The 27761-nt window shown below is 53.5% G+C and overlaps 1 protein-coding gene across 9 annotated transcripts in view; it reads left to right on the top strand.

Moving 5' to 3' along the window:
- TNRC6C (trinucleotide repeat containing adaptor 6C) overlaps positions 1-27761 on the top strand; it is a 115969-nt gene that overhangs the window by 42213 nt on the left and 45995 nt on the right. For 8 of the 9 annotated variants that reach the window (XR_016223468.1, XR_016223465.1, XR_016223466.1 and 5 more), the window contains exons 2-4: positions 1850-1949; positions 3676-3697; positions 15966-16292. Coding sequence is in view for 3 of the 9 variants with exons in the window: in XM_089316679.1 (XP_089172805.1) it covers positions 1887-1949; positions 3676-3697; positions 15966-16292 (412 nt within the window). In the remaining 6 variants the exon portion in view is untranslated. Of the gene's footprint in view, positions 1-1849; positions 1950-3675; positions 3698-15965; positions 16293-16900; positions 27549-27761 lie in introns of those variants that run through there. The other variant, XM_089316680.1, reaches the window with a different exon arrangement.

Genomic DNA, 27761 nt, shown 5'->3' with positions numbered 1-27761 from the left:
CATGTCCATTTCCCACCTGCACTCGGAATGTCCTCCTGAATCCCATGCACACACGCCGTCCATGGCTCAAAACTTTCTGCAGCTAATGTTCCTCGTGCTTGATCTGAGACAGGTGGGGCTGGCAGTGACAGAGCGGTCTCTAGGATGCACAGGTCTCTAAGACTCACAGGTCTCTAGGACGCACAGGTCTCTAGGACACACAGGTCTCTAGGATGCACAGGTCTCTAAGACTCACAGGTCTCTAGGACGCACAGGTCTCTAGGACACACAGGTCTCTAGGACGCACAGGTCTCTAAGACTCACAGGTCTCTAGGACGCACAGGTCTCTAAGACTCACAGGTCTCTAGGATGCACAGGTCTCTAGGATGCACAGGTCTCTAAGACTCACAGGTCTCTAGGACGCACAGGTCTCTAGGACACACAGGTCTCTAGGACGCACAGGTCTCTAGGACGCACAGGTCTCTAGGACTCACAGGTCTCTAGGACGCACAGGTCTCTAGGATGCACAGGTCTCTAGGATGCACAGGTCTCTAGGACGCACAGGTCTCTAAGACTCACAGGTCTCTAGGATGCACAGGTCTCTAGGATGCACAGGTCTCTAAGACTCACAGGTCTCTAGGACGCACAGGTCTCTAGGACACACAGGTCTCTAGGACGCACAGGTCTCTAGGATGCACAGGTCTCTAGGACTCACAGGTCTCTAGGACGCACAGGTCTCTAGGACTCACAGGTCTCTAGGACGCACAGGTCTCTAGGATGCACAGGTCTCTAAGACTCACAGGTCTCTAGGACACACAGGTCTCTAAGACTCACAGGTCTCTAGGGTGCACAGGTCTCTAGGACGCACAGGTCTCTAGGACGCACAGGTCTCTAGGATGCACAGGTCTCTAGGGTGCACAGGTCTCTAGGACACAGGTCTCTAGGACATACAGGTCTCTAGGACGCACAGGTCTCTAGGGCGCACAGGTCTCTAGGACGCACAGGTCTCTAGGGCGCACAGGTCTCTAGGACGCACAGGTCTCTAGGGTGCACAGGTCTCTAGGGCGCACAGGTCTCTAGGGCGCACAGGTCTTAAGACTCACAGGTCGCTAGGATGCACAGGTCTCTAGGGCGCACAGGTCTCTAGGACGCACAGGTCTCTAGGATGCACAGGTCTTAAGACTCACAGGTCGCTAGGATGCACAGGTCTCTAGGGCGCACAGGTCTCTAGGACACACAGGTCTCTAGGGCGCACAGGTCTCTAGGACGCACAGGTCTCTAGGACGCACAGGTCTCTAGGATGCACAGGTCTCTAGGGCGCACAGGTCTCTAGGACACACAGGTCTCTAGGGTGCACAGGTCTCTAGGATGCACAGGTCTCTAGGGTGCACAGGTCTCTAGGGTGCACAGGTCTCTAGGACGCACAGGTCTCTAGGGTGCACAGGTCTCTAGGGCGCACAGGTCTCTAGGGCGCACAGGTCTCTAGGATGCACAGGTCTCTAGGGTGCACAGGTCTCTAGGACACACAGGTCTCTAGGACGCACAGGTCTCTAAGACTCGCAGGTCTCTAGGATGCACTCAGAACGCCCACATCGCTCATCAGCGGGTTGGCGTCCCAGCTCCGTTCCTGGGAGCAGCAGGTGATGGCAAGCTGGGCCCCTGCACCATGCGGGAGACGTGGAGGGGGCTCCAGGCTCCTGGCTTTGGCCTGGCCCAGCCCCGGTGCTGTGGGCCTCTGGCGAGGGAACCAGCGGATGGAAAACGTCTGTCTCTCTGCCTTCCAAACAAAAACGAAAAAATAAACAAGCTAAACAATAAAGAAAAAAAGTAGGTGCCATACAAATACCGAACTTCTCTTTGTATTTAATAGGGAGAGAGAACAAGAACCCCAAGAAGAGGAGCGTTTGATGGAAGAAAAGAAAAAGAAAAAGCAGGAAGAAAAGAAGAAGAAAGAAAGTGCTCAGAAAAAGGTCTGCTGCCCCACTGCGCGCTCACCCTGCCCCACTGTGCAGCGCTCACCCTGCCCCACTGTGTGCTCACCCTGCCCCACTGTGCACTCACCCTGCCCCACTGTGCTCACCCTGCCCCACTGTGTACTCACCCTGCCCCACTGTGCGCTCACCCTGCCCCACTGTGCACTCACCCTGCCCCACTGTGCTCACCCTGCCCCACTGTGCACTCACCCTGCCCCACTGTGTACTCACCCTGCCCCACTGTGCGCTCACCCTGCCCCACTGTGTGCTCACCCTGCCCCACTGTGCACTCACCCTGCCCCACTGTGCTCACCCTGCCCCACTGTGTACTCACCCTGCCCCACTGTGCGCTCACCCTGCCCCACTGTGCACTCACCCTGCCCCACTGTGCTCACCCTGCCCCACTGTGCACTCACCCTGCCCCACTGTGTACTCACCCTGCCCCACTGTGTACTCACCCTGCCCCACTGTGCTCACCCTGCCCCACTGTGCACTCACCCTGCCCCACTGTGTACTCACCCTGCCCCACTGTGCACTCACCCTGCCCCACTGTGCTCACCCTGCCCCACTGTGTACTCACCCTGCCCCACTGTGCGCTCACCCTGCCCCACTGTGCACTCACCCTGCCCCACTGTGCTCACCCTGCCCCACTGTGCACTCACCCTGCCCCACTGTGCTCACCCTGCCCCACTGTGCACTCACCCTGCCCCACTGTGCGCTCACCCTGCCCCACTGTGCACTCACCCTGCCCCACTGTGCTCACCCTGCCCCACTGTGCACTCACCCTGCCCCACTGTGCTCACCCTGCCCCACTGTGTGCTCACCCTGCCTCACTGTGCTCACCCTGCCCCACTGCGCACTCACCCTGCCCCACTGTGCTCACCCTGCCCCACTGTGCACTCACCCTGCCCCACTGTGCTCACCCTGCCCCACTGTGCGCTCACCCTGCCTCACTGTGCTCACCCTGCCCTTGCTCGCTGCACGGCGGAATCGCTCACCCTGCCCCACTACGCGCTCACCTTGCCCCACTGTGCACTCACCCTGCCCCACTGCGCTCACCCTGCCCCACTACGCGCTCACCCTGCCCCACTGTGCGCTCACCCTGCCTCAGTGCGTGCTCACCCTGCCCTTGCTCGCTGCACGGCGGAATCGCTGTTCTGTCGCTTCTTAACATCCGTGTGCTGAACCTGCGACCAGTAAATACGGGCTTTGTGCTGTGGAGTAAATGAGGGGAGCAGGCACCAGGCGCCTCCTTAGAGCCAGAGTGTTGGACTGTGTGTTGGGGACGGCGGTGCAGAGTGTCTGTGCCGTTGCACTCCCGGGGAACCTTGGGGACAGCAGCGAGAGGCCCAGGAGAGGCGTTACACCGGCCTCACTGGGGCTGCAGGTGTTGTGTTTCTGCAGCGGGGACGAAGTCCTTTACGCACTCTGCTGGTAAAGAGGAGGAGTCCTGGGAGGCTCGCAGGCGTCTGACACGCAGCACGTGGTGCGCTCTGTGCGCCTCCTGGACGGCACTGGCAGAGCAAGCTCCCAGGGAGTCTGCAGTTAGGTTCCTATTGCATGGACTCAACAGTGTGTAGGCAATTATACATTTTTCTCAATAATAAATCTGGCAAAAATTTCTTTTTAAAATGTCCAATATTAAAAGACTGCTTGTAGACTTTTATATATGCATATGTTCTACACACTATTATTCCTAAAGAGTATGTGATTTTTTTTTCAGGCTGCTGATCAAAAAACCAAAGGTAAGTTTGTTTGGATCTGGGGGGAGGGAGGTACATGGGATGGCGGTGTTGTGCCTTTAATGACAGTGTGGCTGTGTTTTTTAATTGATGGTTAAAAGCAACGAACTTAAGCTTGTGTTTGCGTCTACTTTTTATTATTCATCGTGAAATTTTTCATTTACCACTGGTTTTACATCTGCATCTCATTGGCATTTGTTAATCCAAAAACCCCTAAAGAATGCTGTGTTAGCTTTCTTAACAAAGCTTTTTAATTTTCTTTTGGTTTGATTTCCACCAAACACGTTTGAACTGATGACAAGTTGGTTCATTTGAATAAGAACAACCAAAAGACAGTGCAGTTTTTTAAGCTTCCAGTTTCTCGTGCCAGCCACTCTTTACAGCAAAAAGAGGTTTACTCCTTCTGGTCTCCCGCTTTGCTTGGTTTGTGTAAAAGGTTTCCTTCGTCCCCCAAGCCCCAAGCTGGCTGACTGCCTTAGTGGGTGCTGTACTTCCTTCTCCGTAAGGAGCTGGATTCCCAGGAGCCAAGTGGAAGCCGCCCTCCCAGCCTCTTCACTGCCCTCCTGGTGCCCTCGGGGCCTTGGCGGTGGGAAGGAGCTCACACTGGGACGTGCTGCTGCCTCCCTGAGAGAGTGTGGACGGCTCCTGCCTCACACAGCTGTCGTCAGGCCCGAGTGGACGCTGTTCCTGTTTGTCAAGTAAAAGCCAAATTAGAAGAGGAAAAGGAGACTGCATGAGCTCGTGTGGGAGGAGGCTCAGCGGCAGTGCAGAGCTGTGGTGATTGTCATATTCGGCAGTCCTTGCTCCATGACACCGGTCACGCAGACACACGCCCTGCGAGGGCCGTGCCCTGTGCCATCCCTGCAGCAGGGCCACCACCAGCGCTCCACGTGTCAGAGTGGAGGATGTGTCTGTCGCCTGGTAACTGTGCGGTGGCGTGGGGCGGGCACCATTTGCAGAGGCTCCAGCGTGAGGGAAGTGGCTGTGCCGTGGTTTGGTGAGATGGGACCCGAGGGAGCCCTGGGCGCGTGGGCCACGCTCAGAGTCATGTTAGAGCCTGCCACGCTCAGAGTCACGTTAGACAGAGCCCGCCACGCTTGGAGTCACGTTAGAGACAGAGGCCGCCACGCTCGGAGTCACGTTAGAGACAGAGCCCACCACGCTCGGAGTCACGTTAGAGACAGAGCCCGCCACGCTCGGAGTCACGTTAGAGACAGAGCCCGCGGCCCGGGTGAAGTGCTAGCAGGCAGCGTGGAGAGGGCGCCTCCTCTCTGACTCGCAGGACTCGTGTTGGAAGGGTTAGGGGGTGTGTGATCGACTGTTGGAACTGACGATTGTAAGTAAGGAACAGTGGTTACTTACAGTTGTCACAAAGAATATAGGATTTGTGTTCTGAATTGTCAATTTCCTTTTTATTTTTTTTTATTTTTTTATTTTTTGACAGGCAGAGTGGACAGTGAAAGAGAGAGACAGAGAGAAAGGTCTTCCTTTGCCGTTGGTTCACCCTCCAATGGCTGCCGCGGCCGGCGCACCGCGCTGATCCGATGGCAGGAGCCAGGAGCCAGGTGCTTTTCCTGGTCTCCCATGGGCTGCAGGGCCCAAGCACCTGGGCCATCCTCCACTGCACTCCCTGGCCACAGCAGAGAGCTGGCCTGGAAGAGGGGCAACCGGGACAGAATCCGGCACCCCGACCGGGACTAAAACCCGGTGTGCCGGCGCCACTAGGCGGAGGATTAGCCTAGTGAGCCGTGGCGCCGGCCAGTCAATTTCCTTTTTAAAAAACATTTTGAAAAGTTTGAGCTTTTACAATTTGATTCATTAACAGCTGTATTCTGTTGTCATTGTGATTATTTTTCATCAAATGAAAAAGTGCTTACTGTGTAGTGATCAGGAGTTACATTATCCTGCCTCTCTGTAGAGTTTTGGTTTTTTTAAGCTTCCTTTAGTATGGTTAACTTTAATTTTTTCCCCAGAAACCTTTTATTTAAGGAATACAAACTTCATACATTTCATAAATACAACTTTAAGAATATAGTTACTCTTCCCATCACACCCACACCCACACCCCCACCCCTCTTCCTCCTCCCTCTCCTGTTCCCATTCTTATTTTTTACTAAGATCTATTTTCGTTAACATTATACACATATGATTAACTCTGTACTAAGTAAAGAATTCAACAAATTGTTTAAAAAAAAACTGTTAGCAGTCAAGACAAGGGCTGTGCAAAGTCAGTGCATCTCGAAGTGTCGACTTCACTTCTATAGATTACCTTTTAGGTGCTCTAGTAGTTACCACAGATCAGGGAGAACATGTGGTGTTTGTCCTTTTGGGACTGGCTTGTTTCACCAAGCATGATGTTTTCCAGTTACAACCGTTTTGTTGCAAACAGCAGGATTTCATTTTTTTAACCACTGTGTAGTATTACATAGTGTACATATCCCATAATTTCTTTATCCAGTCTTCAGTTGATTGGCATGTGGGTTGAGTCCATATCTTAGCTATTGTGAATTGAGCTGCAGTAAACATGAGGGTACAGATAACTCTTTCATATGCTGATTTAATTTTCCTTGGGATGACTGGGTCATACGATAGGTCTATATTCAGATTTCTTAGGTGTCTCTGTACTGTCTTCCAACAGTAGATTAGGGGGCCTTTTTCCCCACATCCTCACCAGCATTTGTTGTTTGTTGACTTATGTATGAAAGTCATTCTAACTGGGGTGAAGTGAAACCTCATTGTGGTTTTGATTTGCATTTCCCTGACAGCTAGTGATCCTGAACATTTTTTCATGTGTCTGTGGCCATTTGGACTTCCCCTTGCAAAATGCCTGCTTAAGTCCTTTATTTCTTAACTGGGTTGCTTGTTTTGTTGTTGTGGAGTTTCTTGATCTCTTTATATATTCTGGTGTTAATCCTTTGTCAGTTGCAGAGTTTGCAGTATTTTCTCCTGTTCTGTCAGTTGCCTCTTCACTTTGCTGAGTGTTTCTTTTGCAGTGCAGAAGCTTCTCAGTTTGGTGTGATCTCATTTGTCAATTTTGGCTTTGATTGCTTGTGCCTCTGGGGTCTTTTCCAAAAACTCTCTGCCTGTGTCGATGTCTAGCAGGGTTTCCCCAACGTTCTCTAGTAATTTGATGGTATCAGATCCTAGATTTAGGTCTTTAATCCATTTTGAGTGGATTTTTGTGTAAGGTGTGAGGTAGGGGTCTTGCTTCTTACTTCTGCATGTGGAGATCCAGCTTTCCCAGTACCATTTGTTGAAGACAAATGCTCCAGGGATTGATTTTAGCTCCTTTGTCAAAGGTAACTTGGTTGTAGATATGTGGGTTGATTTCTGGCATTTCCATTCTGTTCTGTTGGTCTGTCCACCTGTTTTGTACCAGTACCAGGTTGTTTTGATTATAATTGCCCTGTAGTGTGTCTTGAAATCTGGTATTGTGATGCCTGCTGCTTTGTTTTTGTTGTGTAAGATTGCTTTAGCTGTTCGGGGTCTCCTGCATTCCCATGTGAATTTCAACATCATTTTTTTCTATATCTGAGAAGACTGTCCTTGGTATTTTGCTTGGTATCACATAGAATCAGTAAATTGCTTTGGATAGTGTGGACATTTTGATGATATTGATTCTTCCAATCCATGAACATGGAAGATTTTTCCTTTGTGTGTGTGTGTGTGTGTGTGTGTATCTTATATTTCTTTAATGTATTATAATTCTCGTCATAGAGATCTTTGACATCCTTGGTTAAATTTATTCAAGGTTTTTTGTTTTTTGTTTTTTGTTTTTTGTTTTTTTTTTTGTTGTTTTTTTTTGGTAGCTATTGTGAATGGGATTGATCTTAGAAGTTCTTCCTCAGCCATGGCATTGTCTATATACAAAGGCTATTGATTTTTGTTATATCCTGCACTTTATCAAACTCCTCTATGAGTTCCAAAAGTCTCTCTCTCTCTTTTTTTTTTTTTACAGGCAGAGTGGACAGTGAGAGAGAGAGACAGAGAGAAAGGTCTTCCTTTGCCGTTGGTTCACCCTCCAATGGCCGCCGTGGCCGGCGCGCTGTGGCCGGCGCACCGCGCTGATCTGATGGCAGGAGCCAGGATCCAGGTGCTTTTCCTGGTCTCCCATGGGGTGCAGGGCCCAAGCACCTGGGCCATCCTCCACTGCACTCCCTGGCCACAGCAGAGAGCTGGCCTGGAAGAGGGGCAACCGGGACAGAATCCGGCACCCCGACCGGGACTAGAACCTGGTGTGCCGGCGCCGCTAGGCGGAGGATTAGCCTAGTGAGCCGTGGCGCCGGCCCCAAAAGTCTCTTACTAGAGTCATTTGGGTCGCCTATATATAGAATCATGTCATCTGCAAATAGGGATAGTTTGACTTCCTCCTTCCCAATCTGATTTCTTTTTTCTTGGCTAATGACTCTGGCTAAAACTTCCAGGACTACACTGAATAGCTGTGGTGAGAGTGGGCATCCTTGTCTGGTTCCAGATTTCAGTGGTAATGCTTCCAACCTTTTCCCATTCAGTAGGACACTGGCCCTGGCCACACTGGCCACTGGTCATGGATGTAGTAAGTTGTTGAGGAATGTTCTTTTTTTTTTTTTTTTTTTTTTTTTTGACAGGCAGAGTGGACAGTGAGAGAGAGAGACAGAGAGAAAGGTCTTCCTTTGCCGTTGGTTCACCCTCCAATGGCCGCCGCGGCCGGCGCACCGCGCTGATCCGATGGCAGGAGCCAGGAGCCAGGTGCTTTTCCTGGTCTCCCATGGGCTGCAGGGCCCAAGCACCTGGGCCATCCTCCACTGCACTCCCTGGCCACAGCAGAGAGCTGGCCTGGAAGAGGGGCAACCGGGACAGAATCCGGCGCCCCGACTGGGACTAGAACCCGGTGTGCCGGTGCCGCAAGGCGGAGGATTGGCCTAGTGAGCCGCGGCGCCGGCCCGAGGAATGTTCTTTCTATACCCAATTTGCTTACAGTTTTCATCATGAAATGGTGTTGTATTTTATCAAATGCTTTCTCTGCATCTATTGAGATAATCTTATAGCTTTTGTTCTTCAAGTTGTTGATGTGATTTATCACCCTGAGTGATCTGTGAATGTTGAACCATCCCTGCATACCTGGGATAAATCCCACTCGGTCTGGGTGAATGATCTTTCTGATGTGTTGTTGGATTCTATTGGCTAGAATTTTATTGAGGATTTTTACGTCTTATGTTCATGAGGGAAATTGGCCTGTAGTTCTCTTTGTTGTGTCTTTTTCAGGTTTGGGAATTAAGATGATGCTGGCTTCTTAGAAGGAGTTCGGGAGGATTCCCTCCCTTTCAGTTTATTTGAGTAGCTTGAGAAGAATTGGAGTCAGTTCTTCTTTAAATGTCTGATAGAATTCAGCAGTGAAGCCATCCAGCCCTGGGCTTTCCTTTCTTGGGAGGGTCTTTATTACCGATTCATTTTCCATCTTGGTTATTGGTCTGTTTAGGTTTTCTGTGTCTTCATGGCTCCATTTTGGTCGGTTGTATGTGTCCAGGAATCTATCCATTTCCTTTGGGGTTCCTGATCTGTTGGCATACAGCTCTTTGTAGTAATTTCTGATGATTCTTTTTATTTCTGTGGTGTCTGTTGTTACATTTCCTTTTTCATCTCTAATTTTATTGAATCGTGTCTTCCTCTTTTTTTGGTTAGGTGGGCCAATGGTGTGACAATTTTGTTTTTTCAAAAAAGCCAGCTTTTCATTTCGTTTCTTTTGTATCAGTTTTTTGTTTGTTTGTTTCAATTTTATTGATTCTTCTCTAATTTTAATTATTTCTTTTCTCCTACTAGTTTTGGCCTTGGTTTGCTGTTGTTTTTCTAAGTTCATGACTTAGACCGTGTGGTATCTGTACATGAGAGCAGTTCCATGCTTTATCACGCAGAAACCCAGGTTCTTCGGCTCCGGGTAGAAAAACAACCCAAGCTCAGTTTCCCATTCTCTGTGCACACAGCAGCAGTCACTTCTTGACCCCAGAATGTGTGGTGGCTTCTCCCCGTCGGCAGGCAGGCAGCAGTTCTGCAGCGGGCCCGAGCTGGACAGCGTCAGATCTAATTCAGTCCTGATGCGCTGCCCCACCTGGGGGTACATCGCATCCCAAGTCCAGGCCTCCAGAACTTGTGAATAGCCAGCCGCCAGTGGCCTCCCGGGCCTTCTTTAGGCTGCATTAATTCGCTAGAGCAGCTCACAGAACTCAGAGAAACAATTGCATTTACCTTTTTATAGTAAAAGTTTTTTTTATTAAGATTTATTTAATTTTGTGAAGGCAGTGTGACAAAGGAAGAGACTTAAAAGGAGCTCTTCCATCTGTTGGTCCACTCCCCAGCTGGTCTAGGCCAGGCGGACGCAGAACTGCACCCAGATGTCCACTGGGTGGCAGGCACAGGCACCCAGCCCCGTCTGGCTCCCAGGTTCCAGCAGGGAGCTGGGCCGGAGCAGAGCTACCAGGATTGAAACCAGCGCTCCCACGTGGGGCTGCGCCGCGAACAGCTCAACCCGCTGTGCCACAACAGCGACCCCTCAAAGCCTTTTCTTTTTTAAGATTTATTTGTTATTTATTTGAGAGGGAGAGAGAGAGAGAGAGGTCTTCCATCTGCTGGTTCACTCCCCAGATGGCTGCAGCAGCCAGAGCTGAGCTGATCCAAAGCCAGGAGCCAGGAGCTTCTTCCAGATCTCCCACAAGGGTGCAGGGGCCCAACCTCTTGGGCCATCTTCCGCTGCTTTTCCAGGCACATTGGGAGGGAGCTGGATTGGAAGTGGAGCAGCCGGGACTCCAACCAGCACCCATGTGGGATGCTGGCATCACAGGCAGCAGCTTTACCCGCTGCCCCCCAGTGCCAGCCCCTAAAAGCTAACTTCAGATACACCTCTCTCCTCCATGTGTGCCTGCTGTCAGTGGACTTCAGCTTAAAAGCAGGAGCCCAGGAGGTTCTGGCTGAGGCTGTGTAAATTTCCTGAGTGAAAACTGCTGTTGTGAGAGAAGAGCCGTTCCTGTCTGGCGTCGGCTCCCACCACAGACGCCTGGCCCGGAGCTTCTCTCTGACCCTGGAGGCCCCAGGCCCCTCCAGGCCTCTGCACGCTGTCCGTCTCCTCTCCAGGGCTCTCCCAGGCACTGTCCCCGAGATGGGAGTGGCCTCCCAGGCACTAGCACACACTGGGCCCGCTGACACCGTCGCGTTGGTTTAAGCCTTGCTTCCTGGAAGGAGCCACTCAGTCTCTCAATGGCGTTCTTCGATCCCACGGTGAATTTCTGTTGTTGCCATGATTGGTGACTGTGTGTCTGGGATATTAGAGGTAGTACCACTTCCTGTATCCAAGCTGTACGGACAGAAATCATATCTGCTATTTCCTCAGTATTCCCAGTGCCTGCCACAAAATACACCCTTACTAAATAATTCCTGAATAAGCAAGCAAGGGGGCCGGCAGCATAGCATGGTCGGCTCATATCCCACATGGGTGCCAGTTTGAATCCTGGCTGCTCCTCTTCCGACCCAGCTCTCTGCTGTGGCCTGGGAAGGCAGTGGAAGATGCCCAAGTGCTTGGGCCCTGCCCCCACGTGGGAGGACACCGGGAAGAAGCTCCTGGCTCCTGGCTTCGGCCTGGCCCAGCCCTGGCTGTTGCAACCATTTGGAGAGTAAACCAGCAAATGGAAGACTTGTCTCTCCTCTCTCTGTAACTCTGACTTTCAAACAAATAAATAAATCTTAAAAAAAGAAAGAAAGAGAAGAAACAACAACAAAAAGAAGAGTCTGGGAGACGAGGTCAACAAGCAGGAAGCGCGGAGGTGGAGGAGTCTGAGGCGTGCCGAGAGGCGTGCGGCCGCCTGTCCCTGCCGACGCCGCGAGTGCCTCAGGAGGGCGCTGGGAGTGACCTGCAGACTGTCCGGCCAGCCCAGTGTGACTATGCCACTTGAAAATTTTAGCTGAAAGCAGAAAATTCTTTAAAGCAGAAAATTGTTTTGAAAGACTTGCTCTCTACTAGAGAGAGTGAGCCTCCACTTTTCACCAGCAGATGTCGCCCTTATTTTTTTTTTAAATGCTTATTAGACAACAAGGAAGGAAGGTGCCAGTTTGCTGAAAGTTTCGTGTCATTAGCTGTGGCGTCCCTGAGTGGTTGCTCTTACTTTTTCTGATTAAAACACGTGATTGGCTGATGCTCCGTAAACAGAATCGGGTTGAGGTCCCATTGCCCCTCCGTCTTCTGTGCTATGTGGGCCCTGCTACCAGCAGGGCGGGATCCTGTGGGCACCCGTCCCTGCCGTTTGGCCGGAAGGAGGCTGGCAGGATGGCGGGATGTCCTGGTGCTTTGAAATTTGGATCTGAAGAAAGAATGTGGCTAATCAAGAACTGCCCACTGGACTAACCTGAATGCAAGGACAATGCGAGTTTTGAGGCCTTCCCGTTGCCATTTGAGGTTGTATTAGGTGGCTGCTAGTTTCCAAGATCCTGACAGTAGTGGCCTAAACCAGAGAAGGTTGATCACTGCCTCCTGCGGAGGAGCCCAGAGGGGACTCTGGCAGCTCTGGCAGCTCCGACTTCCTGTCCCTCCTGTCCCATCGCTTCACTGAGTGAGGTCTCGGCCTTTCTCTCTGTCCAGAGTGACCACAGAAGAGCGGCTACCGTGTCAGCACCCAGTGGCGGGCGTGGGCCAGCTGAATGCACTGTGTGGTGTGAGACCCCAGGGGCCCCTGGTCTCTGTCCAACAAGTACTCGATGACATTTTCCTGTGTGCAAGACAGTACACTGGAGCTTCTCTGGATAATACAGGCATATATATATATATATATATATATATATATATATATTTAAAAGAGTTCCAAAAAGGAAGAGACAGAGAAAGAGAGATCTTCTGTCCACTGGTTCACTCCCCAAATGGCCACAGTGACCAGGGCTGGGCCAGGCCAAGACAGGAGCCAAGAGCCTCTTCTGGGTCTCCCACGTGGGTGCAGGGCCCAAGCACCTGGGCCATCCTCTGCTGCTTTCTCGTCATTAGCAGGGAGCGGGATCAGAAGTGCAGCAGCCGGGTGTCTGACTGGTACCGGTAGGGGCATCGCAGGCGGTGGCCTTCCCTGCTGGGCCGCCACACGAGTCCCGGAACGCAGGCTTTTAAAGGAAAGACTCTCACCCGCAAAAGCTTGTGATCTGTCACGCTTTCTGGTTTTCCAATCCCTGCTTCACCTTTAACCTTTATAGAAAGATAATTATTTAAATGTAATGCATTTCTGAGAAACCAGCTTCAACTTTATCTCTTTCAAGAAGACAGTTGCCAGGGCCGGCGCTGTGGCACACACAGGGGTTAAAGCCTGGCCTGCAGCATCGGCATCCCACATGGGTGCAAGTTCGAGTCCCGGCTGCTCCACCTCCAATCCAGCTCCCTGCTGATGCACTTGGGTTAAGCAGCGGAGGGCAGCCCAAGTCCTTGTGCCCCTGTGCCCACGTGGGAGACCCACAGGAAGCTCCTGGCTCCTGGCTTCAGATCAGTTCAGCTCTGGCCATTGTGGCCATTTGGAGAGTGAACCAGTGGATAGAAGACCTCTCTGTCTCTACCTCTCTCTGTAACTTTCAAATAAATAAAATAAATCTTTTTTTTTAAAAAAAAAAAAAAGGTATTTGCCATTTCTAGACCAGCACCATCCAATAGAAATATAATGCAAGTCACAAACATGAGGTGCATTAAGTCTGTTTTAAAATAATCTAATAATGGGGGCCGGCGCTGTGGCATGGCGGGTAAAGCTGTTGCCTGCAGCGCCTGCAACCGATATGGGTGCCAGTTCAAGTTCCAGTTCTACTTCCCATCCAGCTCCCTTCAGTGCTAAGGCAGTGGAGGATGGCCCAAGTCTTTGGGCCCTGCACCCACGTGGGAGACCCAGATGAAGTTCCTGGCTCCTGGCTTTGGCTTGGCCCAGCCCTGACCATTGCAGCCGTTTGGGGAGTGAACCAGCAAATGGAAGATAATCTGTGTGTGTGTGTGTGTGTGTGTACACCTGCCTCTGCCTCTCCTTCTCTGTAACTCTTTCAAATAAATCAATCTTAAAAAAAAAAAAAAAAAAAAACAAAACAGGAGGGGTGGGCTTTGGCATGCAGTTAAAATGCTGCTTGGGACCCCACATCCTGCATCCGAGTGTCTACTTTGAGTCCCAGCTCCACTCCCAATTCCAGCTTCCTGCTCAAGTGTTCTCTGGGAGGCGGCAGGGATTAGCTGCAGTACTTGGGTCCTGCCACCGTGTGGCAACCTGGACTGAAATCCAAGCTTTGGACTTCAGCCTGGCCCAGCCTCAGCTGCTGTGGGCATTTGAGGAGTAAACCAGTGGGTGAGAGCCATCGCTGTCTGTCGCTTTGTGTGTGTGTGTGCCTTTCAAGTACTTTTTAAAATGACAGGTGGAATTAGTTTCAGTAGTGTGTTTTAAACTTGGTATATCCAAAATATTACCATTTCAATATGAATTCAATATAAAAATTACTAGTGAGATGCACCTCCCTCCTCCCTCCCTCTCTCACTGAGGCCCAGCACCCAGCAGGCACTGTCTACCACAGCACATCCCAGTGTGCACAGCAGGCGCTCAGTCGCCACGTGTGGCGTGTGGTGTGGTTGGTGTGGTTAGTGCTGCCGCTGGGGGCTGCGTGTGCTCATCTGCCCACTCTAAACTTCTCTGAGACTTCCAGTCAGCTCCACGTTCTTTAATTACTCGATGTGTTTTCCAAGTTTATCAGTTCAGTTAGTGAGAAGCTGTTTTCCACTTCCGTGCCTTCCTGCTGCAGCCAGCAGACCCTGGGCTTCCCCCGGATCCTTGTGTGACTTCTGGGCCTCCCCCGGATCCTTGTGTGACTTCTGGGCCTCCCCCTGATCCTTGTGTGACTTCTGGTTGTGTCCGGTTTGAAGGGGAACAGCTTCAAGAGGCGTGACAAGCAGGCCGCTTCAGGTCAAAGCTGGCCTCTGAGCTGGAGGCCACCCTGGGGCTGTGTGGGCTTCAGCAGCGCAGGGACACTGCTGAGAATAGAGTCCTCCAGGGAGCCGCGGACTGAGCAGGCCCCTCGGCCAGGCCCAGCAGTGCTGTGACACACTAAGCCCTCAGCTTCCTGTCTTCCCAGCTTAATGACATCATCTTAAGATGATGAGGATCGGCTGAGAGCTGCTTATTTATAACTACTTTTACTTCTTTATGAAAAGAAAACAATGAGACTTTGAGATACATTACTGGGATTCCCAGAAAAGCTATCCATCTTGACGCTCTAATACGGCGAGTAGCTTGCAGACTCCCTGTAGTAAGTACTGCGGACTTTGTTCGCCAACTTCAGTCCCTGTCGGATTTGCTTCCTTGGTTTTTTCCTCCATCCTTTGAAAGCGTCAGGAGCCCTTGAACCTGCTCAGACCCTCCAGAGATACCAGCAGTCCGAGGCAGGGGTGCCGAGGGCACAGCAGCTGCCTCCAGGGAGAGAAACAGACACACGGGCAGGGCCTTGAGGACTCTGGCCACGGAGGGGTCCCCTGGAGAGACCGAGGAGGAAGCGGCCTCACGGATACCTGGCTTTGACGGCGTGTGCGCCACGGTGCTGTCTACACAAAAGCAGGTGTCGCTCGAAGGCCAAAGGCATTTACAAGTTAAGTGGAAAGGAAACACCAAAAAATGTTCAAATAAGATAAAAGGAACCTTCTGGATGATGACGGGGCGCCAGCAGGGGCAGCTTTACCTCCACAGAGTGTGGGCTTCAATAAGCCCTCAAGCGACTCTTCCTGTTTATTTAAGTTTATTATGTCAGAGACAGGCACAAACAGGCCTTCAGTGGCTGGGACTGGGGCAGGCTGGAGCCCAGAGCCAGGAACTCAATGCACGTCTCCCACGTTGAGTGCCAGGGACCCAAGTATTTGAGCTGTCACCTGCTGCCTCCGAGGGTGGACACTGGCAGGACACTGGAGTTGAGAGCAGAACCGAGGCTCGAACCCGGCACTCCGACATGGCACACTGGTGTCTTACCCACTGTGCCAAATCCCCGTCCCCACCCCTTCTACCAGTGATTTTATGCAACCAAGGGTGAAAAGTGCTCTGACTGCAGCGGAGGCACTGACAGGTAAGAGCAGCTGTGGGCCACCTCTAGGGCGGTGCACCGGGGAAGCCGGCGCTCACACTGGACCTGTAGCCTTGCCTGGGTCTGCTTCTGGAGCGCTGTGGTGGCGTTTCCGTGTCTGTTTTGTTTGCCGTGATTTGGATTCGCTTTTAAGGAAGTGGTGACTCAAGTTTTGGGTTCTTTTTCCTTTTGTTCCTTTTAGTGCCAGAACCTACTAAGACCTGTTCAAGCCAGCCCCAACCTGCCGGTACCAGCACCAGTACTTCCACCAGCACTGTCTCCAGCAGCAACAATGGCAAACGTGCGTGTGCCAGCGGCCAGCAGCCAGCTGCATCCCGCTACCTGCCTCGTGAGGTGCCTCCACGCTTCCGCCAGCAAGAACAGAAGCAGCTGTTAAAGAGGGGCCAGCCATTACCCACAGGGACTCTGACCAGCGCGAGCCCAGCCCAGGCTGCTGGACCTGCAGGGGCAAGCCCACCTCCCCTCCCTGGAGCCAGTGCTCAGCCGCCTCCCAGTAAGCTCCCAGCAGGTAAAGCCACACGGAGTGGGGCACCCGGGATCCGGCCGGGGTGCTGGCTTCAGCTCTGCTGTTGTGTACATTTAATGGGGGTTATGAAGTTTACTTGTGCTGTCCTCTGTGTATTTACGTCATTGCTTACACAGGGGGCTTCAAAACGTCCGTGGCAATGCGTGTCAGGGAAGATGCTCAGGTTCCAGGGTTTTGCACCCTGTCAGCACCTGGCTGATGCTTTATAACCCTCAGTAACGGGAAACTTCTCGATAAACCCCCCTTGCCTTTCCTGTGTCTCCCAGTGCTCACACATTCTTTCTTTGCCAAAAGTAATAGGACTTTAAGGTGAGTGTCCCCGAGTGGCGCAGGCACGTCCTGAGCCTGAGCTGCCGAGAGCTCCCCGTCCAGGCCCTGCGGGGCTGGGGCCCTGCTCCGCTTCCTGCAGCCCTGGGACTGCGGTAGGGCTCCCTCTCCTCCGTCCGCTCCCGCCCCCGTCCCCTGGCTTTGCGCATCTGCACCTCTGAGAACTGGCTTGCCATTGTTGTATGCAGTTTGAGGGGGAGGCAGAGAGTTTGTGCTCAGCTGCGTGGCTCTGTTTTTCATTAAGTCTTTGTGTCTCAAGTAAGGTAGTAACTGGTACTGGCTCTGGAATGGAAGCCACACTTCCTGAAGGTTGTGAAAATCAGATCTGTAAGTAAGTAAGTGGGGGAGCTTCAGAGATTGGAGCCGGAAGGAAACGTGTCCCAAGTCATGTGAGTGAGTTGTCACGTGTCTTCAAACTCTTGACTTCCATCTGCTGAACACTTGGTAGAGGACATGTGGATCAGCAACTGTCACCAAAAAGCCAGGGTGGTGTGGCGCAGCGGTTAAGCCACCAGCAGCCCATGTCAGAGCGCCGGCTCCAGTCCCGGCTGATCTGCACCTGGGAAAGCAGTGGAAGATGGCCAAGGACGGGGTCCCTGACGCTTGTGCCAGAGACCTGGATGGAGTCCTGGCCCCTAACTTCAGCCTGGCCAAGCACTGGCTGCTGCAGCCATTGAGGGAGTAAACCAGGGAGTGGCAGATAGTTTATGTTTTATCTCTGTCACTCTGCCTTCCAAACAGGCGAACCTTGAAAGAAAAAAAGCAGAAAAGATAAAATCCATTGGTTGACCAAGAATGTAATCCAGTCTGATTAGTGGCAAGCTGTTTTTGATCAAGCATGCTAGTTAGTTCTGCAGGCAACACGGTCCTCGGGACCCGCTTCGGAGGAAGTCTGCACTCAGGCCTGACGGCTTGGTGTGTAAATTTAAAACGTTCACTTTGAAGAGCGAGCGCTGCAGCGACCCTGCTGCTGTGGGCACTGTGCCGGGCTGCAGTCGGCTGGCCAGCTGCTGTCAGTGCAGGGCGTCAGCTGCCGTCCGATACAGAGAAGATAACCAAGGAGTTAACTTAGCAAAGTCAGGGTTGGAAGGAACACTCTTTACGAAGATGCTTGTCTCTTTAAATGTAGCCTTCCTAAGGAACCATTCCCCGCCCGTAGTCCTTTCAGAATCCGCGTGTGCTGAGCGGGGCTCCACCTTGCGCACAAGAGCATCCGAGCCCGCCCGTCCCCGCCAGAGCCTCACCCGCAGCGCCACAGCCTCTGCCGCGGCCAGGGCGGCCCTCACTCCCCTTCGCCCTCGTTGCCCAGGGTCCGCCTGCGGTGCAGGTCCTGCACGGCCTGCTGGCATGCTCATGGAGCCCACGTGCCTACTGCTCGGGTGTGCCGCGCGCACTGCCACGTCTTTCCCTGGACATGCCCTTCCCGTTTCTCTTCATGCGTTCACTCCCTCCCAGAGAGCCCCTCCAAGTGTCTCCGTGTGCACTGCGCCCAGCCACACTGCCCAAAGACGTGGTGCTTACTGAGTGCTGTGTACCAGGGGGTCCTGTAGCCAGCAAGGCAGAGAAAACCCACCGGAAAGAGGCGGGCATGTGAACTTGAGCATCCTGAAGGTGATCCTGTGGTCAGGGGGAAGATCCCCTTCCCAGCTGTCACTGTCTGGACGTCAGAGTCGTGATGATGCCCGCTGGCCTAACAACCCCCACGCTCTGGACGGATCCCGACGCCGCCTACCGCCCTCCTGTTGACTCGGCGCCGTCTCAGGCCGCTGTGGGAAAGGGCAGCTCTCGCTTCTGTTGCTGGGATGTGAACCGGCGCAGCCTCCACTCAGGGCCATCGGGCAGGACCTGTGCAGGTGGTCAGCGCAGCCTCCACTCAGGGCCGTCGGGCAGGACCTGTGCAGGTGGTCGGCAGGCGTGGGACTGGAAGGCCAGCTGTGCTCTCTGGTCGCTCACTGGCCCCTGCCAAGACCATTCTTAAAAGCGTGAAGACATTTGGCTGTTTTAAGTGCAGAAGCACTTCATAAAGGTCTAGGAATTGGAACATAGGATGAGGGGTGCAGCGTGGTGGCGCAGCCGGTCCAGCTGCTGGGAAGGCCACCTCCCGGGTCGAAGAGCCTGGTTCAAGTCTTGCCGCTTTGCACTTCTTGTCCAGCTTCCTGCCAGTGCCTCTGGGAGGCGGTGGAACGAGGCCCAAGTGCTTGGACCCTGCCACTCAGGTAGAAGACCCAGATGGAACTCCTCGCCCGGCCCTGGCTGCTGGGGCATCTGGGAGTGGACTAGCGGATGGAAGATTCTCTCTCTCTCTCTCTCTCTCTCTTTGCCACTCTGCCTTTCAAATAAATAAATCTTAAACAAAAAAAGCTCAGATGATCTTAGCTCTTGGCCTGGTTGCCCCAGGTACCTGTGGGACCACACCCAGCAGACACCTAAGGATCCCTCTCCACTGCCCACCAGATGCTTGGTGGTGGTTCTCTGCCCTGTGGTGTGAATGGTGATGGTTGAGACGGGTGAAGGGGCGGGTTGTAGCATAGCAGGTGATGCGCCACTGGCATCCTGTGTGGACGCTGGTTTGAGCCCCGGCTGCTCCACTTCCAATCCGGCTCCCTGCTAATGCACCTGAGCAAAAGCAACAGAACACAGCCCAAGTGTTTGGGGGCCTGCCACCCGTGTGGGAGACTGGGTGAAGCTTCTGGCTCCCGGCTTCAGCGTGGCCCAGCCCTGGCCAATGTGGTCATCTAGGGGACGAACAAGAGGATGGAAGATCTCTCCTGCCTCTCTCTAGCTGTTCTTTTCAAGTAAATAAACACAGTCTTAACAACAACGACAGGAGGCAGTGGGGCAGACGTGGAGTGGACCTTTGCCTGTGGGAGCAGCCACCGGTGCACACGCATTAACCTTCCTGTCCCGCGTCTGCTTCACGTGCGGGGGGAGGGCAGCCTGTGTTAGACGCAGCAGTGCAGAGGGTGCTCACTCCCTGTGCACACGCTCCGTCCCTGTTTGTGAGGGCTCAGTGTGGCTCCCGTCCCCTGAGGAGCCACAGCTGTCGTGGGAGGGCTTCCTTGGTTTTGTGGCATTACTGAAGGAGACCCTGCCTCGTTTTCTTTTCTTCTTTTAAAGATGTATTTAATTATACGAGAGGTCTTCCATCCGCTGATTCACTCCCCGGATGGCCTCAAGGGCCTGAGCTGAGCCGATCCGAAGCCAAGAGCCAGGAGCTTCTTCCGGGTCTCCCACGCAGGTGCAGCGGCCCAGGGACTTGGGCATCCTCCACTGCTTCCCCAGCCTGCCTCATTTTCTTAGATAACCAAAACTGTTAGTACCTCAAATAGATCCTGAAGACTTTTAACGTCTAATATGCTGCTGTTGAAGTGAAACTCAATCAAATTTAAGGCAAAAACACTTTTCATAATGGGCCAGCGATTCCGAGTAAGGACGTTTCCGGCATCCAGCTGATTGCTCCATTACAGCTGGCGCTGTGACTGTGCTGCTGATGTGCCGAGAGCAGGCAGAGGTGAAGGGCTGGACACGTCCCTGCAGGAAGAGGGGAGCCGGGGGAGGAGCCCGAGGCCGCTGCGGCCTGGGAGCCCTCAGCTACGGGGCAGAGGTGGAGGGAGGGCCGTGGGCAGGGCGCAGCCAGTGCGGTGCTGCGTCTCCCTACGCAAAGCGTGAAAGGACCCAGGGGAAGGGAGCTGTTTACTAGGTCAGTGCTGGCTCGGGGGGAGCTGGCGCAGCCGGAGGGCGGGCAGTCTGGCCAGGTCAGTCTTGGTGAGTGTTGATGTACACGTGCTGTTTCACACTGCTGAGTCCCCAGACAGTTCACCTCACTGTTCTGTTCTTTTCAGGCTGTGTTTTTTGCAAATCTGCAGGATAACCCCAACTTGAAACCCTTGAGAGCTTTATCTTAAAAAAAAAAAAAAAAAAGGAAGAAGAATAAAAAACCTTTCTCCTCTGCCCTCAGGAGAACCGTGCATTGTTGTGCGCTGCTTTGTGCACTTCTATCAGAGGCGTTGATTAACGTGGGCAGTGTTTGCTGCCTAGATCTTTCTTAGATAGAGGCAGGGAAGTAATTAACTAGTTGGACACTTGCCAGTTTACATGCCAGGCTCATTTAGAACATTCCGGCGAGTGTTGGTCTGCCAAATGTCGAGGGGCTGTTGAGGCAGGGAGGGGGAGCAGCAGCTGAGGCAGGGGCCAGGCGGCCAGCGCCGCTATTTGGGCTGATTTTCGAGACACCAAAGAAGTGGCTGCGGCGCGGACTGTGGTTGAGTCCTGGAGTGAAAATGTCTGTGACAGTCGAGAGTTTAGGCCGGAGGGAAGATCGGTTTAGTGTCAGCTGCAATTAGATAATCAAAGCTTGAGACTCCCTCTGTGGACGCCGCCACCTCTGCCCAAAGCAGGTGAATCAGACGCCGCCTGGACTGGAAGGCATCGCCGGTCCTGCCCGGCGCCCACGGCACAGGCTGGGCACAGAGGCAGCGGCTCCTCCTGCAGGTACCCCCGCCCCTCGTGGGGCAGGAGCAGCGGGAGCTGCTTCTCGTGGGTCGGCTGTGAGACTCCTGGCCGCAGGCCAGCTGGGATAAGATGGCGTCTTGCAGCCAGCTGCCTGCCCAGGAGCGGCCAGCGGGCGGGGGCGGGGCCAGCCCTGCGCTGCCCTCTGCGCTCTGTCGGCGTAGCCCCGGCCCCACCACACTGACGCCAGTCTCCTCCTCGTTCCCCTCGGGGCCTGACCTTGAGGAAACAGCCTCGCCTGTGGCTCTCCCGGAGGAAACCCCAGGTTACTGCTCGCAGGAGGCCCCCGTCCACTCTGCCCGCCCCGCAGTCCCTCACACGTGGGGCTGTGGGCAGGGCCGTGGGCAGCGCCGTGGGCAGGGCATTCTCCCTGACTTCCACGCACAGTCAAGGCGTAGACGGGCGCAGTCCTGCCCTGAAAGCCAGGCGGCGGGTGCAGGGCTGCAGGGGCGCTGCTCGGAGAGCAGTGCGGTCACCTCTGGCCACGCGGTTCCGGTTCTGTGGTTCTGTGGTTGCCGCTCGTGGGCTGTGTGTCGGCGTCGGCGTCAGCGTCGGCGCCCGTTGCGCACTTGGCGCACTTCCAGTGAGTCTGTCCACACTGCCCCGTCTGATTAACCTGACACCTGATCACGGTGTCCCTGGCTGCTGCTCCTGGAACCTCTTTGTTAAGGACTCTGCCTCGCGTTCTGTCCTTAGAGGGTTAAATTTTGAAATTGAAAAACCAAAAAAAGTATAAGCTTTCCTCTTTAGACCACGCTATTGTATGATCCTGTTAAGGCAATCACTTAAGACACTTGTTAGATTTTTTTTGAGACGTCTATTTATAGAATGTGCCAAGCATTTAAACAGCAGAAGAGAATCTAGTGCTACACCCAAGGCCACTTGGGAGAAACCGGGCTCCGTGCCCCCCACAGGGCATGAACTTCATTTTTTTTTCATGTTAAGGCTTTTTTTAGGGGAAATTATTTTGATGATAAAATAGCATAGTGAAAGAGCACTAAAATTATAGGCTTCAGAATAAATGACAGAAATAAAAATGAAGGAGAATGTAGGTTTCAGTCCAGTCCTTAAGCCCAGCAGGTACAGCCCTTGACCTCTGACCCGCTCCTCCGTCTGAGGTGAACACAATGTGTGCCCAGGCGCCTGGGGGTCCCATGGGGATGATACGGTCTCTGGGGTGCTGCACATGGGGGGCGGGGGTCTCTGGGGTGCTGCACATGGGGAGTCTAGGGTGCTGTACGTGGAGGGATCTGGGTGCTGCACATGGGGTCTCTGGGGTACTGCATGTGGGGGGGGTCTCAGGTGCTGCACATGGGGTCTCGGGTGCTGCACATGGGGTCTCTGGGGTACTGCATGTGGGGGGGGTCTCAGGTGCTGCACATGGGGTCTCTTGGTTGCTGCATGTTGGGGGTCTCAGGTGCTGTACATGGGGTCTCTGGGGTGCTGCACGTGGGGAGTCTGGGGTGTTGTATGTGGGGGGATCTCGGGTGCTGCACATGGGGTCTCTGGGGTACTGTACGTGGGGGGGTCTCGGGTGCTGCACATGGGGGTGGGGGTCTCTGGGGTGCTGCACATGGGGTCTCTGGGGTGCTGCACATGGGGTCTCTGGGGTGCTGTACGTGGGGGTCTCTGGGGTGCTGCACATGGGGTCTCTGGGGTGCTGCACATGGGGTCTCTGGGGTGCTGTACGTGGGGGTCTCTGGGGTGCTGCACATGGGGTCTCTGGGGTGCTGCACATGGGGTCTCTGGGGTGCTGTACGTGGGGGTCTGGGTGCTGCACATGGGGTCTCTGGGGTGCTGTACGTGGGGTCTCTGGGGTGCTACACATGGGGTCTCTGGGGTGCTGTACGTGGGGGGGTCTCGGGTGCTGCACATGGGGTCTCTGGGGTACTGCACGTGGGGGGGTCTCAGGTACTGCACATCGGAGGGCGGCCTTTGTGAGCTCCTGGTTTCTAGCTCTAGACTGCAGAATCCAGGCTTGTTTCATTTCAGGATTTTCATTCTTTTAATTACTTAATTACATTCTGTTTGAAAGGCAGAGAGAAAGAAACAGACGGAGTTCACTTGTCTGCTGTTGTTCCTAAACGCTGACATTAGCCGGGGCCAGGCCAGGCCAACGCCAGGAGACTTGAACTCCATGGGTGGCAGGGACCCGAGCACTCGGGCCACCACTTGCCCCTCCCAGGGTGTGCGTGAGCAGGAAGCTGGAATTGGAGTGGATGGACTTACTCGGGCGCGGGATGCGGGTGTCCCAGGCAGTGACTTAACTGTGTACCAAGTTCATGTTTAAATGTTGCTCCTGAAGTCAGCCCTGTCGTAGTGTTTTACGTACTTCAGTCTTTTAAACCAGGATGTGTGGATTGATAATACAGTCAACAGACTTTGATTTTGAAAACAACTTATTCAAATGTTTCTGTGGCATAGATGAATGGCATGCTTTAAGCATAAAGGAAATGGTAGCCTTTTTGCATTTTCACTTGGGAGCGGTTCTCAGTGTTCTGGTTGACGTACGTGTGGCTCTGACGGTAGTGAGGAGGAGGAAGAGGGGTTGAGAGACCCCACAGGCTCCTAGCGCTCAGGAGGACCGGGAGGGGGATGAGGGCACAAAGCCCGTCTCCCCAGGGCCTGGGCTGGCTCCTTCGTGTGTTGGGGAAGGGTTTTGCTGTTTGTTTTGTCGCTTGTTTTTGGTGGTGACCAGTGCACTAAGAAGGTGGTGGTGACCAGCGCACTAGGAAGGTGGTGGTGACCAGCGCACTAGGAAGGTGGTGGTGACCAGCGCACTAGGAAGGTGGTGGTGACCAGCGCACTAGGAAGGTGGTGGTGCCCAGCGCACTAGGAAGGTGGTGGTGACCAGCGCACTAGGAAGGTGGTGGTGCCCAGCGCACTAGGAAGGTGGTGGTGACCAGCGCACTAGGAAGGTGGTGGTGACCAGCGCACTAGGAAGGTGGTGGTGCCCAGCGCACTAGGAAGGTGGTGGTGACCAGCGCACTAGGAAGGTGGTGGTGCCCAGCGCACTAGGAAGGTGGTGGTGACCAGCGCACTAGGAAGGTGGTGGTGAATGGTATTTTCTAGTCAGTTTGAGTCTTTGTTTGGAAGCCAGAAATGTCGCATTCAAATCATGACTTTTTGCTGTCTAGTTTTCAAGACCTTCCCATTTTTTAAATAATTCTTCATGTTTTAAACTGTGATTACTTTAACTACAGGGGTCAGTTCTGTGGCATAGGTAAAGCCGCCACCTGCAGTACCCTATGGGCACTGGTTCGAGTCCCAGCTGCTCCTCTTCAGATCCAGGTCTCTGCTGTGGCCTGGGAAAGCAGGGAGGATGGCTCAACTGCTTGGGCCCCTGCACCCACGTGGGAGACCCGGAAGAAGCTCCTGGCTCCTGGCTTCAGATTGGCCCAGCTCAGGCTGTTGTGGTCATCTGGGGGGTGAACCAGCAGATGGAAGACCTCTCTCTGCCTCTCTGTAACTCTACCTTTCAAATAATTAAATAAATCTTTTTGAAAAAAAAAGAAGAAGAAGTAGAGCAGTCTGGACTCAAACCAGTGCCCAAATGGGGTGCAGCACCCAGCACGCCACAGCACCAGCCCCTATTTTTTAATTTTTAAAATTATTTTATATTTGAAGGGCAGAGAGGAAGAGAACTCCAATTCGCTGGTTCACAGCCATATCGGCCCAGACTGGGCAGGGCTGAGCCAGGGCTGGACCAGGGTCACACCAGGTCTGATGGGGGTTAACAGCCCGGTACCGGGACCACAGCCCAGGCCTCTCTGTGGCAGGAACCCAGTTACTTAAGCCACCACCTCTGTCTCCCACCTCTCTCTGCTGTGCTAGCAGGAAGCCAGAGTCAAGACCCAGAGCCAGGCCTCGGCTGTGGGACACGGACATCTCAGCTGATGGGCTGCGCCCACTCCAGTGGTGCCGCTTCACGTCCATTTGTCGATTCACGTTCACCGTGAGCAGTGCTTTTCCTGGGAGGACGCTCATGGTTTTGGGCTCCTGAGGTTCATCACGAGGAAAACGATCGTCATCCCTTGACTTTGGTCTGATCCAGTGTTCTCATTAGGACCCTTCTGCGCCCGCAGTCTGTGCCTCTGGTGGCTTGCCCGCGTGTGGCAAGCGTTACGGTGTGAAGCTGAGATCACTACCCAAGTCCTCAGGGAGCATGCCCTGAACGTCTCCCTGCCTGTGGCTTGTTTTTTTGGTTTCCATTATATGTATCTTTTTTCATATAAATGTAAAAGAGTCAAACTTTTCAAAAATTGCTTTAATTATTGAAAGGCAGAGTGACGGGGAGACAGAGAAATCTTCCATCCTCTGGTCCACTTGCCAGTTGGCCACAACATCTGGGGCTGGTCTGGGCTGAAGCCAGGAGCCTAGAACTCCATCCTATGTAGGTGGCAGGGGCCCCAGCACCTGGGCCATCCTCGGCTGCTTTCCCTGACCCACAAGCAGGAAGCTGCATCGGAAGTGGAGCAGCTGGGACTGGAACTGGCGCTGATCCGGGCTGCACAGTGGCATCTTGACCACTGTGCCACAGCATGGGGCCCCGCAGCACTTCATAGTTAGCCTGCCTTTCTCCACCGGCCTGTGCCACGGTGTGTTTTAGCCGTCCTGTAGCTGCGTGTGGGGCATCAGAGGGGCTGAGCGCTCACACCTCCTCACGGTGTGATGTCACAACGGGGACCACAGCACTCTGTGAGGAGGGCAGCCCGCGCGTGGCGAGGAAGGCGCTGGCGAGCCCGGCTGTGCGCCTCCTGCTGGTGCCTGTTGGCTGGGGAGGAGCGAGGGCCCCCAGGGGATGAGCTGTGGCGGGATTTGCTGGCGGCAGTCCGCCGTTCTGCTGACTTAGTCTTGTTTTTGTGTGTGAAATGCTGAACAGCTCATTTATCCCTTTAAATTAGTTACTATGAAGCCAGATTTCCAGGAGTGTAAAACCAACAGAGGAGACTGTCGTAAACCAGGGTGCGAGTCAGCCTCTGTCCTTTGGTAGTAAACAGCCCGAGTATCTCACGGTGGTGTGCACACTTAGAGTGTGCTGCTGCCCGTTCTCTGTGGCTCCCTGACAGTTTTCCCCCGGAATGACTTACCTGCTTTGGAGTCACCTAAACGCATCGCACTCCTTTTAGGCTGATGCTGGCTTTGGCACGCTCCCGTGTTTCCTTTAAAGGAGAGTTGTAACTGCCCTGAATAAGGTTTTCTTGGTAAAATAAACTTGAAGAGAACATAGTGATTAAAAGATTTTAAAAGAAAAATTTTATTGCAGTTTATCTGTATATCATCCAAGAAACTCCATCAAGGGTTCGATCTGTAATTCTCTCTGTAAACGTGGCTTTTACTTTGGTTTTGAGTGTAGCGTACTCTGGAGTCCACTAGAATGCCTGCAGTGTTAGAAGTAGTTAAATAATTAGGAAATCACAGAAGATAAAATACAGGGGCTGGCACTGTGGCACAGCGGGTTAACGTCCTGGCCTGAAGCGCCAGCATCCCTTATGGGCGCCGGTTCGAGACCCAGCTGCTCCATTTCTGATCCAGCTCTCTGCCGTGACCTGGGAAAGCAGTGGAAGATGGCCCAAGTCCTTGGGTCCCTGCACCTGTGTGGAAGACCGGGAAGAAGCTCCTGGCTCCTGGCTTCAGATCGGTGCAGCTCTGGCCATTGTGGCCATCCGGGGAGTGAACCAGCAGATGGAAGACCTCTCTCTCTCTCTCTCTCTCTTCCTCTCTCTCTCCCTCTCCCATTCCCTCTCCCTCTCTCCCTCCCTCTCCCCCCCCACCCCGTGTAACTGTGACTTTCAGATAAATAAAGAAATCTTTTTTAAATGGGAAAAAAAGAAGATAAAATGCAGATACCAAATAGTGCAATCTTGAAAAGGATCCCAAGAATGAAACGATGTCAATACTATAGGGAAGGGGCCAGCGCTGTGGTGTAGCAGGTAAAGCCGCCGCCTGCAGCACCGGCATCCCGTATGGTTCAAGACCTGGCTGCTCCTCTTCCAATCCAGCTCCCTGCTGTGGCCTGGGAAGGCAGTGGAAGATGGCCCAAGTGCTTGGACCCCTGCACCCATGTGGGAGACCCGGAGGAAGCTCCAGGCTCCTGGCTTTGGATCAGCACAGCTCTGGCCATCGCAGTTGTTTGGGGAGTGAACCAGCGGATGGAAGACCTCTTTCTTTCTACCTCTGCCTGTCTGTAACTCTGCCTTTCACATAAATGAATAAATATTAAGAAAAAAAAAACTATTGGAAGATAGTGTGTACAGTTATCCTTGGGCTCTCTAAAGAAAAGTCTGCAGTATGGGAAAGTAGAACACAAGTGTAGAAGACATCCTTAGTGAGCCAAGAAGACTCAGCTGGGGGGCTGAGAAAGTGTTTTGTTAACACCTGAGACGCGAACCCAGCCGGCAGGTGAGATCCGACGGAGCGGCGTGGGGAGCGTGAGCCCTGCTAGCCTGCAGCACCTCGGCAGCGCGGGGCAGGCCGCGCTGGGACTGCGTCTCCCCCGGGCCTGCCTGCACCCAGAAACCCCGCTCTGTGTAAGCTCTGGGGCGGGCTCCGTGCTGGCCCTGCAGCGCTGTGCTCAGGGGTAGTGGGGGAACCCGCGGTGCACTCAGAAGTCCC

This window comes from Oryctolagus cuniculus, chromosome 17 (genome assembly GCF_051225735.1).
Source record: "Oryctolagus cuniculus isolate XC-2025 breed Fujian yellow rabbit chromosome 17, ASM5122573v1, whole genome shotgun sequence".
NCBI classification, from domain to species: domain Eukaryota; kingdom Metazoa; phylum Chordata; class Mammalia; order Lagomorpha; family Leporidae; genus Oryctolagus; species Oryctolagus cuniculus.
Note: the sequence above shows the minus strand (reverse complement) of the source record. Positions and strands in the feature narration are given on the sequence as shown.